General features: G+C 42.4%; 1 protein-coding gene across 1 annotated transcript in view; it reads right to left on the bottom strand.

The window, feature by feature from the left end:
- Positions 1-14,913, bottom strand: part of LOC124166048 (neurogenic locus Notch protein) — a 309,186-nt gene that overhangs the window by 206,281 nt on the left and 87,992 nt on the right. Inside the window, exon 2 of the mRNA XM_046543640.1 lies at positions 5,519-5,597. Within this exon, the coding sequence (XP_046399596.1) occupies positions 5,519-5,597 (79 nt within the window). The remainder of the gene's footprint in view (positions 1-5,518; positions 5,598-14,913) is intronic.

The following is a 14,913-nucleotide window of genomic DNA, read 5'->3' as shown; positions in this document are numbered from 1 at the left end:
TGGCGCCACTGACTCGGGAGAATACCCGAGACCTCCCATTCAGCTGGGATCATTCAAGGAACGAGAGAGAGAGTAATAGTGCGCGTGACTGCTTACGCACGATATTGAAGGAAAGCAATTCTTAGGAAAAAATAACGTTATTAACAAGAAATTAAGAAAACAAAACATGAAATTGGAGCCTGCTCCTTTTTCGGGGTCATCGTGTATCGGAGGGAGGGCATGTCGTCCTCTGGTCCTCGGAGTAGCCACCGCGGGCACAGGAGGCGTCGTCGCGAGAAGCAGGCGCTGGCACTAAGCCCAGAACAATCTCTACATCAAGACGACCGAACGGGTTCAAGAAACTCCCGGGAGCAAGGAGAGAGAGGGAGGGAGGGAGGGGAGAAGAGGAAGAAAGGTATGACAAGGGAAGGAAGGGAAGGGCAGGCGAGCCAAAGGAAAGACGGCCGCAGAGGAGAAGGCGCATACGCTGGTGTGCTGCACCTCGGGTCATTCATTCGCGTCAACCAACACGGCCCTTAGCAAACTTCACGGTAGTACTTCTGACCATCCCGGAGTTGAGACCAAAATTACTCTTTAAAAATCGCCAAAATTCAGTCACGAAAATGCAACGACAATCGTTGCCACTATAGAAAATATGAGACGTAAGTTAAACACGAATACGATGATGGTATAACTATTACTTGCAAGCATTCGAATCTGGAAAAACTTGCCCAGAAGTATTTGAAAAATAACTCGTAACTCAAAATCTTTAATTTGTTAACCACAACTTCAATAATTTGATTTTTCAGAAAATTGCTTCAATGACCTTAACCATTTCCTGATACTAAATTTAACTTCAATTAGTTGGTTAGATTTTGGTGACTTTCCCGACTATGTGTAGAGCTGGTAGAAGAGAAAAGGTATCAGAAGGGGATGGCAGAAGAGCTAAGGAGTGGGAGGAATAGGAAGGCGGTAGGAGGAGGCGAGGAAGGATGCTTTTACGAAGCAGATCGCATGGGAGGAACCGGGGAAAATTGTGATTTTTTTCTCCCGGCTACACCCCCCGCCCCCTCCAGCCGTCGTTCATCGGCGGTGCCCCGAAAGCAATTACCACAGCGCGGCGCGTCGGGCTTTACCCAGCAACTTGCGAGCCTTCTAATAACACACCACCACGGACATCATCTGCCCCTCTCACTCTTAGAAGGCTTCAATTACTACCGTATCCGCACAATTGCCCGCGAAGAGTGTTATTTTGCATTCTCCCGCTGCACGGGAGCGCCAAGACGGGGATGCTGTCCCGAGGGAGGGAAATAGACACATTCCGGTGGCGACAGAAAATGAAATACGCACGGACGTACACCTTCCATTCCAACACGCAGTTTCCCATAGCCCTTTTCATGGTGTCCCGTGTATTTGGCTTTCTTTAAGTATTTCTTGAACCTCATTGACTTAATTGAGTTAAGTTAGATTATTTCTAATTTCTAACATATAAGTAATAACCTCAAACTTAACTTTGTTGAAATTTACTACATTGGTAATCATAATAAGCTGGTTTTAATCCATACAATGCATTAGAATCACCCACAAAACTTTCAAAACTTTAGTGCCCAGATGCAGTAGATGGCACTGAGAGTGATTAAAATTTTGAGTCGGTGATGGTATTAAATGTTGTGGACTAAAAACCAAGTCGCTTTAATTATGCATTTCAAAGAATCACGACAAAAAAAATTAAATATAGAAACCTCACCATACTACCTTCAGAGTTACTGCGAAGAAAAACGTTGAAGGGTGTTTAGTGAAGCTGTTGGAAAGCGTGGTAGGTAGATCGCTTGGTTTTAACTGAAGGATTCTGAGTTCAAAACCAGGGAGAAACCTTCGAACACCATCGAACAAGAATTGCGACATAGCCAAGGGAGAGGAACTGGTCCACATGCACTTAATGTGTGTATTTGATAGGCCTGTGGGATAATGCAAGGTAATATCTAAACCAAACTCCGGATCAACGCAGTGAGTGAATGAAAGAAGCTCAGCTGGAATGAGTGAAATATATGAGAAACTCAGTTTGATTCACCGAGTGAGTGACTGAGGTTAAAATGTGTGTAATGATTACAAATGCGGCCAGTGTCGACTCGTAACCAAAAAAAAAGCGAGTATATATGAAGATACACATGCAATGACTCTCTCATATTCGATGCGATTGTCCAACTCCTACTTTAAAATTTCTAAGGATGTAATCAATTTGAGCAAAGCCCTTTTGACTCCGAGAAAAGTATTTTTTTAAAGCAGACATGAGTCAACTCTTTAAAGGCCTGGTTACACGACACACTGACTCGTACAAGTTAATGTCTGAATGTATGAACGCGAGAATGAACGCCAAAATGCACCTTGTAACCACCCAACTTGTGCGAATGCATGCACAGAAAATTGAAGCTGTTTTAATTTGGTTCATGCATTCGTAAATGTTCCGTTCCGGTCCACCAAAATCATTCATGCAAACGCACATTAACTTATACGTGTTAACTTACCGTGTAAACACACCTTAACAGCGGACGATCATAGATTCCTTGAAAATTAATATTTTCCTATGGGTGCAATAGACCAGGCCATAATTACCACACGAAAATAAAATTTTCCCACATCTACTACGTCATGAGTACAGAAGCCTTTCCTCGAGGAGCTAAACATCTGCGGATTACAACCACCAGGGGCCAATACTTGGCCCTATTTTTCCCCGAGAGCGGTCGACATCTATAATGTTTGAACAAGCGAAGTGGCCGAAGCGCGCATATCGGAGCGAGAAAATTTAACATCTCGATCCGACGTGCGTCGTGACCGCAAGATTTCTCCACGCCCTCACGCCCAAAAGGGACCTTGCAACCTCACCATCCTATCCGTGTCCGAAAAACTGAAGCGACGACGTCGAAGAGGGTACGACGTTTTCTTTTCCGAAAGGAGAGTAAAAACAAGATATCGGCGGCGCGGGGGAGAACAGCGAGCAGGCACACGGAGACGATTCCCACGGTGACAAACCCGTCGGTCGGGGTGACTTCGAGTGAAAACGGCCGTCTCTGTCTCGGGTAATTAAAAAAGTCCACCCGCAACGAGGCGGCGGATGGAATCGGAAGGGAAAAAAAGGTTTCCGTTTCGTTTAGCGGGAAAAAAATGGAATTATAAATCGGAACGATTCCTATCGGAACTTCAGCGTGTCCGATCCAAAGGACCACTGTGACAAAGAGAAGACGGAAGGGATGAGCTAAAGCATTGACCTCTACGGTGGCGAAGTACACGGCCACCGTTCGCTGACCGCACCGCTGTAAAACGTGTTTACTTTGAAATAAACGGTAACTCTGACAGTTTCCATGGCTACTTTGCGAGAGTACGAAGTACAGCAAACTAATAGGTACAGAGTTTAGTACGAGGAAGGTCGCCCGGAGAATGTAAAACACCCCAAGCTTCTATTTGAGCTCAATGTCTCTACAATGGTGCAAGACATCGTTTACCAATCCTACCTAGGAATGCGACGTGTGCGAAGACACAGAATGATATTTCCTGAAGTTTGCTCAAACTTGTACTCGAGATGGTGTTGATTTCAGTGAGAGGCTAATAAAGTGCCTTTAATAGCATTCAAAGTGTCTCATATTTTTACGTTAAATGTATTTTACAACAAATACGACAATTTTATTTGTCCACACATTGGCCCATTATTAGAGCAAGCTTGACAAGACACGAAAAAGGCGATGAGCCACCATCCCACCCTTTTCAACCCTTGGCGCCGCTCGGAACTAAAAAGAACTACGAAAAAAAAGTCACGACCGAGAAGCGCACACTCTTTTGATTGTGTCCACATTCCCCCGACCCTTTTATACTTCCACCGACACCTTTCCGCTCTCCGAAAGAAAATCGAAAAAGGATTCCCCCTCTCCAACCATTCCTTCCGTCTATATCGGCAGATGAAGATTGATTTAACGGCCAATTAGACACGCGTGAAGGAAAGTGAGCCGGACCGTGACCCGCGTCAAGAAAAGCGACCGGCCGCTGTATTGAAGTCGGACTGGTGACGCCTTCTTACAGCTTCGCCGCCTCTGTAAGTGAAACACGGGGCGTTCTCATCTTCGGAGCCTTCCGCTGCCATAACCTCATCTATTTGGAAGCGTGTTGAACCGAACGGATTGAAGACAAGTCCATGGTTAAGAACACTCGCCTGTGAAATGTACGGGGAGAGTCTTTTCGAAGACATAAGTGAGAAATATGTAGACGGTAGAAGGGGAGAGTGAATACTCAACACCAGCCAACAATCGGCGTCAACTTCAAATTGAACCGCGAATTTGATTCACAGGATTTGCTTTTTTTATTTTAAAGGAAACGGATGCTAACGATTCCTGTAAAACCGTTAAAAATTGTATTTTCGACAAAGTCATGGCTTTCTTTGGAGATTTTAGATGATTATCTAACGGTGAATTTCATCTGAGTCACCCGAAAATGTGTACGTGTGCGTACACATAGAATTCGCAGGTATATCCGAGACGAAATGAAGTATGTTTGTTTCAGTCCCTCAGAAAATCGCGCAAGAGAAAATATATTACTACGTAAAACGTGTAGTTCTGGAGTGCACGCACGGCACTGCACAAGAAAATTAATACTCTTTAATAAAGAGAGCCTTTAAATGAAATAAATTATTACCTGCGCAATAATTCTAATATGAAAAACCACCAACGACAACGCTAAACACGGATCAACGGGATGCCATCAAGATTATTGTACCCCAATTAGAAACTTCATAATTCTTAACTTCATTCTGATATCAATAGATTATACGTAGGAAAAATTGAAATATTTTATTCCCTACACTATAAGGACTGCCAAGAAATGCTTATCAACATTCCTATGCTCATTTCATCGTGTATCTATTACTACACCTTTTAAACGGTTCTTCACTGATATCTTACCGAGGACGGAAGGAAGTAGTGTTGACCTTCAAATCCAAAACCACACCAATTTTCTCGGGTGAGAAGATTTTCTTGCTGACCAAGAGATAAAAAGGCTACTACCAACTGGAAAATTGTTAGTGCACAAATAAAATAATAAGGGCTTAGTGGAATAAGAGGGGTATCACACAATCAGAACTGCATGGAATTATTTAAGGCATTTCAGGATATTTTAAGATGAAGCATTGCCATCGCATCCCACGAAACCTTACTAATAATAAACGTTTCCCATCTAATATATAACTTGGAAAATTACAGAAATTTTACAACATTAAAACGTATTGAAAAACCAGTACATATTATAACACATGATCTAAAGGAAGGATACCAGGTTATTCCAATAAACCCTCCAACTCGGGAGGAGAAGTTCTTCAATTAGAGAAAGAAACCAGCACCGAAATGACATGCTTAAGAATGGGTACATGCAATCAAGACGCATTGGGGAGATCATTTTAAGGGAAAATCAAAAGGGCCTATGAGATCCTCCCATTGAAACTCAAAATGGAAAACGGAAAAAAGGAGCATATGCAAAAGTAGAAAATATTTGTACTTACTTGCAATAAGGCTCGCCTTGCAATGTATGTACACATTGTCCTCCATTCTTGCAGGGACTCGGAGAACAAGAGCTAAATCCTGAAAATGAAGAAAAAAATGTATTTAATTATAAATTCACCACTTAAATTAGATACACACAAATAATTTCATCTCTAAAGGATGTAAAAGAGAATAAATATGTAGCTATGAAGAGATTAGCGGATAGGAGAGAGAAATGGAGAGCTGCGTCAAACCAATCTTAGGATTGTTGACTGATGATGATGAAAACCATTACCATTAATTTGATGACTTGAATGAGAAAATTAACGAAACCACATCATGGCGAATTAATTGACCTTGAATTTTATTCGCACAATTCACATTATTAAATATAAATTGTCAAAATGAAATACGTTTAATTCTGTTTTCGACGAATCAGTCTTATAGAGGAGTCTCCTTCACAGATAAAATTCACAGAAAAATTATTTTATCAAAATGAAGCTGCAAATTTGAGGAATAAAGAATTTTGAAAACAAAAAATAGGATAAGAACAAGTGATACGAGGCAAGGCAATCAGCTAACAACTGAAAACCTTGAATAAAAAAAGAAAGAAATTTGATAATTAAAAAGAAACATCCTTAATCATCAGGACGGGGGAAGATTATGAGCATATTTTTAAGAACAAAACCGCAAGATAGCACTGTCAACGGGAAAAAAAATCACGCCACCAAACCGAGTGAAATTTTTAATTAAAAAAAAAAAAGAATCACACATAACGCGTCTCGCTGAGCAATTAAGATAGCGCCAGGAGTGACAACGACGCGGCGGCGAGGGGAAGGACGCAAGCGAGACGAATACTTACGCCACAATATCCAGAACCGAAAGGAAGCGATGCGAAATAATTAAGACAGCCGATCATCTCGCCCGGACGCAATAGGCGTAAGAGAGAAACTGGCTCGTTTGACGAGCGATTTTCGCCATTGACTACAAATGGTTAACATTTATCGATGAACTCCGATGCCGCCCGAAAAAATCAAATTATGAACTGAGGATGGAAAATTTTCGCCATGTTTTGATAGTCGATTGTTATCGAAAGTTGACGATTTGCGAATGTCCATGGTTATCGATTGTAGATTATTTAACAATTTTTAACTGTTGTCGAGGGTTATTATTTTCACATTATCGCTGAATGTGTACGGATTTAATTTGCCAATTTTCAAGATTACACTTGAAATGAATTGACGATTTCAATTGCGTTTCGCAAATTTTCGAATTTCCCAAGTTCGATAAAATTGTTCATCGATCGATCTCAAAATGGACTAATTACCACAATCGACCACGGAAGACGAGTTGTGGCTGATGACAACGGAAAAATAAGGCTATGTTGTGCAGGTAGAGACTCAGCGACGCAACAACACGACTTACGCCATCGAAGACGGTTTCGATCAATCGAACAAGCTTTAAAGAGGGTTAGCGAGAGACGTGTTGCATTGTGGGAGGGTTTTGGGTCGATCTGAAAAAGAGAGAGGGGAATACGAGAGAGGCATTAAAAAAAGGGGAAAAAAAGAAGCGAGGGAAGTTCTCTCGTCGTCACGAATATCACTTTCACATCACAGACTCCAGAACTCGTAGTCCCCACCTACCTTCCCGCACCACAGGACCCAACCTTTCCCTCACTCACCCCCTCCCTCGACACACCCACCCCACCCAGCGGATGACCTTTGACCCTCACGAAGACCCGATGAATAAACCATTTCCTCCTCCACCGGGGAGTCGTTCGCCTCCGGGGTGCGGTCTTCCACCACATACGAATATGAGTGACGCCATATGTTTAAAAAAGACCTCTCCGCGGGACTGAAATGTTTCCCATGCACATGACGACGTCATGAGGAATTTTAACGACAGGATATTAGTATTTTATTTTCGGGGTTAGCGCCGTTAATGAGGGATATATATTTCCTTGAGAGAGAGACTATATTGACTCGGCGTCAGGCCACACGTGACCGCGGAATGCAAACTAACACCTTCGCCCCGAAGCGCTTCTTTTCGCTTCATGAAGACCGATCAGTGCCCGATGGATGGGAAAAGCAATTTACTCTTCGCTCTCGAAGGAACGGATCATACATGCGAGCTGATTTGACTGTGGAGGATTGATCATCTAATGCTTCTTTCCTGAGACAACCAAACTATCAGTTATCAGTACACGATCAACTAATTCCATCGAAAACATCCAGGGAAAATTCGCTATTTCAAATCATTGCAATATGCAAATAAGCATGGTATGTACAAAAGAGAGCGGAAGGTACACAAGAGAGTTCTCCAAATTACTCCCATTTGCGATTGCAAATAATTCTTGATTATTTTATTTCGTTCTTACTTTAATCAATACGCCAAGGCCTCCCGTTGTGTCGTGATCATAGGAAAATAAATCAATTTCAATTGAGGAGAAAATGAAAAAAAGGAAAATATTAATGACTAAAAATTTTAATTTGGGGAAGACATCATACTTGATTCATACCCCTAAAGCCAAGTCATAATTACGCCCCCAGGACCATGATTAAGAGTGAACTATGCCGCTTACAACAACATGCTAACTTTATTTAAAGTATACCGGGACTAGCCGCAGTGTCCGAAGATATCCACAGGGAAGAATGACGCCTCGGTAGCTAACCGGCTAAAACACTCGACCGGAAATCGGGGGATCCGGGTTCGAATCCCGGTCAAGGCGAATGATTTTTTCTCTGTGGAACTTTCGCACGAACATGCTAACCTTTAAATTTTCTGCAGGGAATGATGTTTTTCTCAGATTAATTAATGATAAAAGAAGCGAAACTACCGAGCGAAAATAAAGGTTAGTACAAAATAATGAATTACGACGGTCAAAGAAGAAGTATCTCTGGATGACAAACAAGGAAGGCGCCAGCAGTGGTTTTCCACTATCCCCACATTCAGAAACATTCCATCGAGAGATGACTCCAAGGGAATACCAATGCTCTCCGCGATGAACTCCTCGCTGAGTTTTTCCAGTAAACTCTGGCGACGACACGACAAGGGTCTCGCCCGATCGTTCGCCCCACATGACGAAGGAACAATACCTGACAATCATCTAGAAACCCCATCCAATTCTCCCATCCGAACGATTCCCGACTGCACACACGAAATCCGAATAAACATCGAGAGTTGAGAGCGAAGAAAACAAAAAGACGACGCGGAGCGCATAATAACAGTCCCATCTCCCCCTCCGGACTGCATCTGACATTTGACGGAACCGTAATTCCCTCACCTTCCTTTCCTTTAATGCATCTAGTTGCATGCCCTACGCTGTGTGCAACGGAGAGGTGGGAAGGAAAGAGAGGAGAGGATTTTGCAGTTCTTGGCGAAGGAGGGACTGAGGGTGGACCGGAGAAGGAAGGAGTCTCACCGATGGGAAAAGTGAAGAGGGACGAACCCAACAGAACTTAGAGAATGTCTTGTGGAACCACATTTGGACTAGACAATAGGACGCAGAGTAAGGTCGGAAGAACTTTTCAAGGTTTATCCGTGAGAGGTGAAAAGAGACGTATCACGTCATCAGCGAAAGTGTGACTACATTTAAAAAAACGAAGGAAACGGATATCGAAAAGCTGGTTACCATAGTACATAATTTGGTTGACAAAACAAAAGTGGAAATCGAGATAAAGGCATTGTATTTTGAGAAGGCGACCAATAGCTAAGGTGAAAGAGTATTCCATGCATTTCTATTGTTCTTTATCGAATGCAATACAAGCATAACAATTGCAGTGACTTTAAGAGGAAACCTCTGCCACTTTTGTTCACGCATTATTGAGCGAAAACCTAGAAACGTAACCTGTAGCTAACATGCTACAGTGATCGCTGTATCTGTAGTCATTGACGGATCCAGGATAGGGACAGGGGGGGGGGCTAAGTGGGGGTTAAAATTCCAGCAGTAGTGGGGATCGGAAAAAATACCATTCTATCTAGTGTAAATTGGATGCCCAAGGGGGGGGGATAGCCTCCTTAACCCCCATAGATCCGCCACTGTCTGTAGTCAGTACATCTTGGGTAAAAATAGTGACTCCCCCATAACAATCTCCCTAAAGGGAATCGTGATATTTTAAATAAGAATGATAAAATATTGTACACATTCAAAAAATATGTGAATGTAAAAATTCAAAAATTCGCCAACCTCTGTGGCGAGGGGTAAAGCCCTCGCCTGCCAATCGGAAGGTCGCGGCTTCGAGTCACGTTTGGGATAGCGTACTCTGTCCAGAGGATGGCAGTATGTGGTACGCACAGTTAATGTTGGAATGTCCACGATATTCTCCGTTTACTGGGAAGAAAATACATAAGTAAAAAGACTACCCCACTAAGTGTTTAGATAAAAACCAATGGAATGGTGGAAACTCTCTTCTCTTGTATAAGCCAATATCCTTCTAACTCTTATGCCCTCCACAGATTTCTCAAGACACTCGGTTCATTCAGTAAGCTTTCCTCCTCGTCTAATCGAACATATTTCCTCTCCAAGCCCTAGAGTTCTTTCCCTTATATTCCTCTCGTGTAATGATGCAAAAAGCTGAAAACTTTCTCTCCACGACCGCAAATTGCTCTCGTTTAGTCTTTTGTTTTGGCGGAACCCCGCCGAGATTCTTTCCGCCGTGGAGTATTCACGAGCCCCAAACTGCAGCGCGCTGCCTTACATCACGAAGCATCAGGACACCGAGGCGATGCAGATCGCTGGCGAGGTTAACGCTCCAGCCACTTTGGCGGAGATGAGCCAAGGACACAAGGAGGTTCGCTGGAGAGAAGGGGTCAAATAATTATTGCCCAAGACTTACTGATATTCTATTGGTTTAGGATGACTTTCATGGAATCTTTTGCGAACCTCCTCTGCTCTTATGAGTCCTTCACTCACTGCAATTCTCTCTTCCATTCTCAATAAAGTCTATTCACTTTAATTAGGGATGGTCGGATCGGATACCTGGGATCCAAATATCCGCGGATATTGTTCTTCATCGGATACATCGGATCCAAAGTCGTGGAAGACATCGGATCTGGATCCGAAATTTTAAATAATAGCTTCAGTGAATGCCCATAAGGGTGGAAAGAGTTCCGATTCTCCTCTTTTTAATCCTGCCTTAATCTCGCTCGTCTCCTGCGCATATATTAATCCATCCCTCGTTTTGGATAATGTCCACTTGGCTCCTTCGTTGACTTCTTTACGCTCGGCTAACTTCTCTCCTAAATGCACTCTCTTCTCAGTATTCGAATTGGCAAGAGACATCAACGCGAAGAGAATGCATGCATTGCATACGAGATTTGACCCTGGGTGTTGATACCGATGCATATTTTCTTTGGGTTTAAACTCGGTACATAGGTACATGTTTCCATTTCCTAATCCAAAAGTCAGCCCATCCCCTGAGTAAATATACTGTTGATGTAAATTTTTTCCATAAAATTTCGATACAAAGGATGCCTTATCTCACTGAAATAAGTGTTCACTAGTTCTACCACATCGAGCCAAAATTATTTCTATTTTTTAATAATTAGTGAATCAGCGTAGTGAAATACCTTATATAATGTTAAAGGAATAATATCTGACATTACTCGTAGCGATCGGAGAATTTTCACAGGAACGCAAAAGGCAACATCAACGAAAACCCGCTTGGAATCGACGATGATAAATTTATTTGAGAAAAATTTTTCACGCCTCATTTCAAGGGTAGGCTCACCATGTTTGTATCTTTTCCTTTAGCCCAAAATTTAAATCGGCATGCATCTTTAATAAAAATCAAAATACTTGACATCCATAAATTACTGCAAAAACATAAAACACATGGATGCTTAGGCCATTACGAAAGGGGCGGAAATAGGCAAAACCCTTAACAAAGCTATGAGATAAATATTACGCAAACATTTCTGAGTTATATCTAGAAATGGATACTTCCGTTCCTAACGGTCGTCCTCGGCTGTTCAGGAAGTTAAATATCAGAGATTTGACCACTCTCTCCGTCGTACTTGTTAATTGGCGCGGCTAATCGGCTCTAGTGTTTCCGAGTAATCTCCCGATTGGGAGAGAGAGAGAGAGAAGCCACACAAAGACGCCGACTCCTTCTTCTTCCGCCCCAAAAAATAAGAGGGAGGCCCGGATGTGGACGATACCGGGCAGACAAGCCGTCGCGCCGCCTCGGGTGCCTTTCGGCTTTGCAAAGCTACGTTCGTTACGCATGCGCACTTCCTCCCCTAGAGATACTCACGAAAAAAAAGACAAAAGATCAAAAGCAGGACGGTAGGGGCAATCACTATCAGAGAGAAACACATCGGCACCCGGAAAACGGCTCTCTTGGGCGTTCATCCCCTCGTGGATGGGTCCACACTATGCATTACATACTATCAGTCCCCTTGTTCACAAAACACGTACATACGACTTCATACAAAATTTTGCGCAATATTTTACACCTATTTTAAAATAAAACAGTTGCTGCAAACCCTGCAGGCAACCAGAAATTTACTTCGGGGGGAGCTTGTATGGTGCGAAGGTTGCCTTTAGTAATATTTTGTCGTAAATTAGCATGCAATAGAGAAAACAAATTTTTAATTAAATCAGATACACATTCCGTCTTCATAGTACTGAAAGTTACCTTAATCGTTAGCTTTCGGCAGCCGTAGTAAAATTTAATTACCTGTATCTAAAGTGGAGTGTCAGAGGATAGCTGCCCCTGGGCTTGAGGTCTCCCGAGCAGATGTATCGATGTAGTCGCCACAAGGGGAAAAATTTCGGGGTGGCGAGGACCCCAAAGCCCCCCTCTATCTACGTGTATGGTAGTAATTCTCCACATAAGATATTTAATAACACGTAAGACACAACCGATCGAGGTTCCAGCACTTACCCCCACGAAAGCAAATCTCTGACCACGGGAGAATTTTTCTACATGCGTCGCAAACCAAGATGCGTAACGCGTAAATCGCGGTACAAAATAAGTCTTCCTAAAAAGGGAATATCCATTGGCAGCTTCGGACCGGCTGTCGTCCCGTCCCCCTTTTTACTCGGAGGAGGGTGGTTCGGACGAAGAAGATGCGCTGTCCTGCTCTCTCATGAGGGATTGCTACCGTGTTCATTTGTACGCACGTGGACGGAATGTCGCCCGCCGTGCTTCGTTTGTTTTTACCTCGGCTTCTTCCACAGCACGTACAGCAGGCGAATTAGCCCCGGCGGCAGATGCGTGGGACTCGGACCGAGAGAGGCTTGATATATTTCCAAACATGGCGCGCGAGCGTATCGAACACATATCCATCCCCCTTGACACGACGAGACGACTTCGTGGCCCGCAATTTTTCTGGCATTCCGAGAGAATTGCCGTAAACATCCGTTTCCATGGCTTCTCCGACTCTCGGATAATCCTCCCCCGAAGGAATACGTCCTTCCCTCCCCGCGAAAACATAATCCTCCGCCGTCGACGACGCTGAGTAAACATTTCGTCGTGCCCGCGGCGCGAAATTTACCTTTCCCTCGAGACTAGAAAATGTCTTGCTGCTCATTTCGCTGATTCGTACACAGTTTAGCGGAAGTCGACTATTATTAAGCGGGAGACGGTAAGCACTAGCCACTCCGATCCTCAAAACCGGTCTCCTGAGGATAGGCACTTCAAAGGACTGATTCCTTTCATATTTATGACGAGTGCACATCGAATCGAATTCACTTTCCAATCGGTCCGATTCCAAATGGGAGGTCAATTACCAGTCAATCCTAAGAGCAAATTACACTGCTTCACTCTACTTTACCTTTCAATCTTAAGGGAAAAGGTCAGAGAGCATTCGCAGACGTTAATAATATCTATCTAAAAATTAACTAATTGAAATTCAAATGTGCGTGGAATGGAAGACAAGAAAATGATTAACACTGTATCTTTGAGCTCAAGACAACCCATAAATTAGAAAAATTGAATTAAATTGGTATAAATATATAGAAAAATGGTTAATTGAAATTATCGAAATTACATCTTTGCTTTCATCGAGAACTCTCGGGAATAACATCAAATTTAAAATATTAACTTTGATATTCAATAACAGAAGAAAACCAACCCTAGGTTTTCTTAGGCTTAGCTCCTCCATTTAGCCTCAAATACGACTTCCAGACCGAAACTTTGATTTGAAGATTGTAAAGTATCACTAGAAGAAAAAAATAGCCTCACTAGTTAGGAAAATACGTTCACTAACAATGCAATACTTCGCGGAAAACAAAATAAGTTGAGAAACTAGAATTTACCAAGACCATCGGTCATTCATTCACGGCAAAACGATGCGTAGAGCGGATACGGAAATGATTAGATTGAAGCAATGGTTTAATCCAGGAAAAATAAATGGAATAAAAAAGAATTCGCAATTGTATTAAGGATTTCTTTAGGACATTTATGATCATATTTTTGAAACGAAGAAACACTGTGTCAAAAATATTCTCTCTCCCTAGACTTTAGGCCATGTCAGGGGGTAGAATGTTAACGACATCATTAGAGCTGCGCGGAAAAAAGTATGCCCAGAAGTAGAATATAATTTCGTCGATAGAGCAAAGCAGCTGGCTTTGATAGTTCCGAGCTCCATCGTCACCTGGTACGCTGAATCCAAAAGCATAGCAGAAAAATAAAACTCGCCCTTACACGAAAAGGTAGAATGAATATGCTGCCCCCCGTTTTCTTTCCCTCTCATCACCCAGTCACAAAGTTTTGGCGCGAGATTTCAAGCCTTCTTACAAAAATAATTATTTTTCATGCGATGAGTATGTGCAAGTAACACAGAGGCATGACGTCCCTCAACAGTAAAGAACAGAGATCAAGCTGAAAATTTTAAAACCATATAAGGCACAAAAGCAGCACACGCAATAAGCAAGATGGTTATGATTGATACAAGGTTATACATTGCGCCAATTTTTTATAATTGCTTTCCGGATACATGATAAAACCCGAATGGGAGCTTCATGAAGATGTTTAATCATACCTTGAAGGCACTAAATTTTGAAGCGAAATATAGCGTCTTCATGCTTCAATAATCCACTTTGGAAAGGGTATACAAGTGTCATGACGACTTTGAAAATCTAGATCATGAACCCACGAGAAACTTTTAATAATTTCTCAGGTGCACAGAAAGGAACACTGAATTCAACGAGCAGTGGAATATAATATACCGTATTGATTTTTTATGTTTGCTCTCAGTACATATACTGTATCAGTCCCGACTGGCATCAAGAGAGCTTTATAAAGGTGATAAAGACACACGATCACACTTTGAATACGAAATACATTCGGCCCAAAATACAGATTACAATGCACCGGAAATTATTTTCATTGTGAAGGAAGGAAACTTTTTCACGTCCACTGCGGGTGAACGGACACGTCGAAAATATACCCTTTAAGGACCATACAAT

The sequence above is a fragment of the Ischnura elegans genome, chromosome 9 (assembly GCF_921293095.1).
Source record: "Ischnura elegans chromosome 9, ioIscEleg1.1, whole genome shotgun sequence".
Taxonomy (NCBI): Eukaryota; Metazoa; Arthropoda; class Insecta; order Odonata; family Coenagrionidae; genus Ischnura; species Ischnura elegans.
The sequence above is the reverse complement of the archived record's forward strand: the minus strand, read 5'-3'. Positions and strand labels throughout refer to the sequence as shown.